The sequence below is a fragment of the Bactrocera latifrons genome, unplaced genomic scaffold (assembly GCF_001853355.1).
Source record: "Bactrocera latifrons isolate USDA-ARS-PBARC rearing strain unplaced genomic scaffold, ASM185335v1 scaffold_192, whole genome shotgun sequence".
NCBI lineage: Eukaryota > Metazoa > Arthropoda > Insecta > Diptera > Tephritidae > Bactrocera > Bactrocera latifrons.
In genome coordinates this window covers 99,571-104,466 of record NW_017535430.1, presented here as the reverse complement: position 1 = coordinate 104,466, position 4,896 = coordinate 99,571, and the positions used below count along the sequence as shown (strand labels likewise).

Sequence of the window (4,896 nt, the reverse complement as noted above, 5' to 3'; positions counted from 1 at the left end):
TTTTTAATCAAAAACTTAGTTTCATAAATTTGTATTTTGCTTAATTTTATTTTTATTTTTTTGTATTAATTTTTTTCAAACAATTTCCACTAGTACTAATATTATATTATACTTTGAAGTAAATATATATACACAGCTAAAAACACAAGTTTCCCATATAATATATTTAAAAAAAACATACATATATACGCAGGCATGGCAACGTGTGAAACACAATCAATAATTGCAGCTACAAGTATAAAGAATGTGGCAGGCTCAACTGCAAATTACGCTCATTAAACGTGCCACAACAGCAGCTCGTATTTCAGAATTTGGCATTTTCGAAAGTGCCAGTCGCGACTCTTAAACGACTGCAAACCCACAAAGGCAAATGAACAATGAAGGCAAAACGCTCTTGGGTACTCGGGCGACAATTTCATTGACCATACCCATTGTACAAGTGAATTATGTACAGTATATACATGTATACTTATATATATATATAAATATAGTAAGCGTTCCCACATGTGCATGGCAGCATGTATGTGTTTGCGTTTGGGCATTTATTATCACCTTACACGCAGTCGCGGCAAATTAACGTAACTTACGAAATCATTTCCGTTTTCTTAGCCTTATGCAGGCCRCCGTGTCTTACGACAACGTTTAAAATCAGAGCAATGAATGGCCGACCATCCGACAATGCAATTCGTTGCGCTTCTCAGGTGCACTGCCCGCCGTTGTGTTGCCTTTCCATTCACCGAACTTGCCACCTTCAGCGCTTTCSTATATATTACTGTCGCCGTGTTGATTACAGTGCAGCGCTCTTGTATTTTTTTCCTTTTGCTTCTCGCTTCATTCACGCGCTTTCGATATGTGTTAATGTGACTTGCACTATGTACATATATGCACGTTTATAAATATGTAAGTCTGTGTGGCGGTGGCAAGAAGTGCGCAAGTGTCGAGGCAACATGTTCTCGACGCTTTCGACCCTGATGTCCATGATCATTACACATCAAGTGGCTGTTTAAACTGCCGCTGTGCTGCCGCTACATATATGCATATATAAATGTATGTACGYATGTGTGTAAATGACTTGCACACTTTTCATTTTGCTGCGTTGCGGCTTTTTAATTAAACAAAAAATAATCAAAATTCAGGAAGAGCCCAAAATAGAGTGAGAATCGCCGCCGCTCACTTGTCGCGACTTTAGCGCCTCGTACAACAAATGCCAGCATGATTTATTCATATACACACATGTACACCTACTGCCACACACATATGTACATAAATATGTACGTAAGTATATGTCTTGCGTGCACTACTTATTCGTATTTCCAATTCGGTATTCCCAGGAATTCGTCTTCATTACGCGCAACTAGAGCCGGCGGCAGCAATACACTCTCTAAGATATACATATACATATAGATAAATATATACACAATAAATGCACACTTGCTCAATTGAAAAGAGCAACAACAACTGCTTACTGCATTAAGCCGCCAGTGTTGCGACAGCACCAATTCCGCATTGAAAATCCACTTGAGCTGCTTTAGTGTCTTCACGCTTAAACCATTTTGTTACGCCTTAATTGCCTGGCAACACAAGACGATGGCAAATGTTAAGAATATCTTAACTAACTAGCACGACCGGTAAGGAGCGGTAGACAGTTCGGTGCTGAGGGATAGGAAAAATATGACTTGGTGATGATAATGACTTTTATATATTTTCTAAAATTTTGTTGCAAAGCAAGACGACAAGCTTTWTAGAGAGTTGTTTAAAAAATGTTTACGAAATAATTTTGAGAAATGTTGCCGAGTTTATGGACCTTAACTGGTTAAAAAACAGGGTTTGGGTTTGTTATAACTATTTTTTTTTTTTTTTTGTTCCTAAAGGTAAAAACTTGCTTAGAGCAGAGTGTATATGCAGAAGCCTAAAAGCTTTGAAAATGCTGAGAGAAAGCTTAACAAATTACTTTTTAATAAACAATTTCATATTTGGAAATACCACAGGCTTACTAATAGTATTCAAAAAGCTTCCGGAAACTTCGAAACAGTTTACGCAGAGCACAAATAACTAATTTTTAACAATCAACTAAATATTTTTAAAAGCAAAAAGCGTACTTACAGTAGAGTGTGAATTCAAAAGCTAAAAAGCTTTTACAAATTTTACAGAAAGCTCAACATTTTTTTTGTAATAACCAATTTAATATTTCGAAGATCAAAAACTTGCTTTGGACAAAGTGTGAATTCAAAAGCTTCAAAAAAGTCTACATAAGGTTAAAAAAAAATTCTTAATAACCAATTTATTACTTCTAAAGGTCAAAAACTCGCTTAGGATAGGGTGTGAATACCGAAAATTTGAAAAAGTTTACGCAAAGCTCAAAAAATAAAATCAATTATTTGAACTTTCAAAAACTAAAAAAAAAGCTTCAAAAGAGCTAACACAAAGTCCAAATAATTAATGCGAAATAACCAAATTAACATTTTTTAAGGTCAAACGCTTACTTTGGACAGATTGTGAATTCAAAAATGCTTAATAACTTGTATTGATTACGGTTACAAAARATCATATTTCAGTGTTAAATAACTTTTAAATTAAATAGAGTTTAACAATTAATAATTTTTAAATTAACCTTGCTTTCTAACGTCACATTGCCCACTTATAACAGTTGCTTTTCAAATAGCATGATCCTGTCGCCACCAAGCACCACATGGCTATTAACCTTTAATGTATTCTGAATCGTAGCTTGGAACCTTTCATATGTTACATACTTAGTGACTTTTGTGTGAATATCAATCCAAAAGTTCATGTTAAGCCTTCACGCTATGCTAAATTCCTTATCACACTTCAAACTCTTCATAATTAGTTGCTTAGTATCTACTTTAGAAATATTTTTTGTTTATGTAGACATTCGTTTCAACTTTATTAATCAATTTTATAAAAAAATTTATCCAATGTGACTTACTGACTTGCTGTTGGCGCGTCCTAAACTAGCTCAATGATGTCACTGCTAGATTTGAACCTATTTTATCAACTGATTTTAGATACATTTCCATTAAAGATTTTTGAAATCACTAAAATATTGTCGAAGCTGTCGATAGCTCTGCATTAATTCATTGTTTTATTTTGGAATTTGGCTCAGCACATTAATCTATGATTAGTTGACAAAAAGATTAACACAAATATTACAACAAACCACTGCTTTCTTAACAGTCCACCAAAGTGTCCGTAAATATTTGATTACATCTTTCACCGATTAATTTACATATGAATAGATTCGCCATCATTTTATTTGGCCTTTGTAAGGAGACAAATGTGTGTTTGATTGGTCGCAAGAATAGCAAAAGCTAACGCTTAAATCTTGTAATATGTAAAATAGCTTGGAGTGTTTGGCACTRAATAGCCGACAGCGAAGCCTGCGCAGTTGCCAGGTGACTTAGATTTCMCAGCATCTGTTTTTAAGTATTTTTATAACCACGACTTGTCTCATAAATTGTGCACACGTTAAGAAAATAAAATTAAACGAAATATGGCAGTAACAAGCGAAGCTTAAAAATCAAATGACCAACTTTGTGGAGAAAAGTAATAAAATTTAAAAAGCACTAATGAAAATATTTGAAGATAAAAATTTAAAGAAAAAATTGAATGCCACAAACAACGTGGCGACTAATGAAGCCGCATATTAAAGTGAATTTAAAAGCGCTAATGGCAGATAAGCCCATTATTTTGTTTTTAGATAGTCTGGAATGTCTGGAATTAGCGCGTGTATCCCGTAAGAGTGCGCATGCGCAAACATTCTGCACAGATTAAACGGCGAACGACACCGGCTTTGGGTTAAACCCAATGAGCGCGTTTAGTTGTGTAACACAATGTTTGCACAAATTAAATATTTATAAATTTTTTTTTCTATTTTTTTAATGCATTTTTTTACCTCTTTTAGAAATATTTTTTTTTTAATTTTTTTCAAAGCATTTAATTTCGAATTAGGCCCCTTCAGCTGAGCGACCGGTGAAAGAAATGTGGCGGCAAATAATCGTTTTTTGTTTTTTAATTTTTTTTTTTGTCTTTCACCATTTGATTATACAAATGAATTTAGCTAATTAAAAGCAACAAAAACAGTGCCGCTAAACAARCGCTGTTGCAACATTTAACCGCTTATTATGCAAATTAATCCGCCATGTTTTTTGTGATTTTGCTACTTTTAACGGTCATTAAATTAAAATAAATAYTTATTGAATTGTGTTTTTGCATGTCATTTTGCAGTTTCTGGCCTCTCCAACGGCGAACGTGAGATCATCCTGCACGAGCACAACAAATTGCGCCAACTGGTGGCAACGGGCCGCTATCCAGGTCAACCGGGCGCTGAAAATATGCGTGAAATTGTCTGGGACGATGAGCTGGCGGCGCGTGCGCAACAATGGGCTAATAACTGTGAATTCCGTCATGACCCCTTGCGAACGATCAGTAAGTTATTGAATACACATTTCGTATGTCAACACAACAAACACTAACCGCCATTTTTACTATGTTTTCACTGTGTGTTAATCCATTTGTTAGTCTAACTATGTTTTATGTAACTAATACAAACACACTTACTTACACATATACAGAGAATTGGATTTTCGAAAWAAGTCTGTGGGAAATATATAAAAATTGTTTGGTTCGGCGTTTATGTCTTGAAAAAGTCTTTGAAATATATAAAAACAGAACGCTTTGGCGGCCTAATTTTACTAACAAAATAATGTTTAATTTTAAATTCCATTTTGATTGCGGGMAGTTGTAAATTTCGTACATTGCATACGAAAATTGTTCGAAAATTACATTTGGAAAATTTATAATAGTAATTTTAAGCTTGAGAGTTATGCATAAATTATAAAAAGAAAAAAAAAATTTTGAGTTACAAAAACAGTTTGGCTT

The 4,896-nt window shown here is 34.1% G+C and overlaps 1 protein-coding gene across 2 annotated transcripts in view; it reads left to right on the top strand.

Moving 5' to 3' along the window:
* Nucleotides 1-4,896, top strand: part of LOC108967622 (venom allergen 5) — a 31,281-nt gene that overhangs the window by 21,239 nt on the left and 5,146 nt on the right. For both annotated transcript variants that reach the window (XM_018931172.1, XM_018931173.1), the window contains exon 2: nt 4,243-4,443. In XM_018931172.1, coding sequence (XP_018786717.1) covers nt 4,243-4,443 — 201 coding nt within the window. The remainder of the gene's footprint in view (nt 1-4,242; nt 4,444-4,896) is intronic.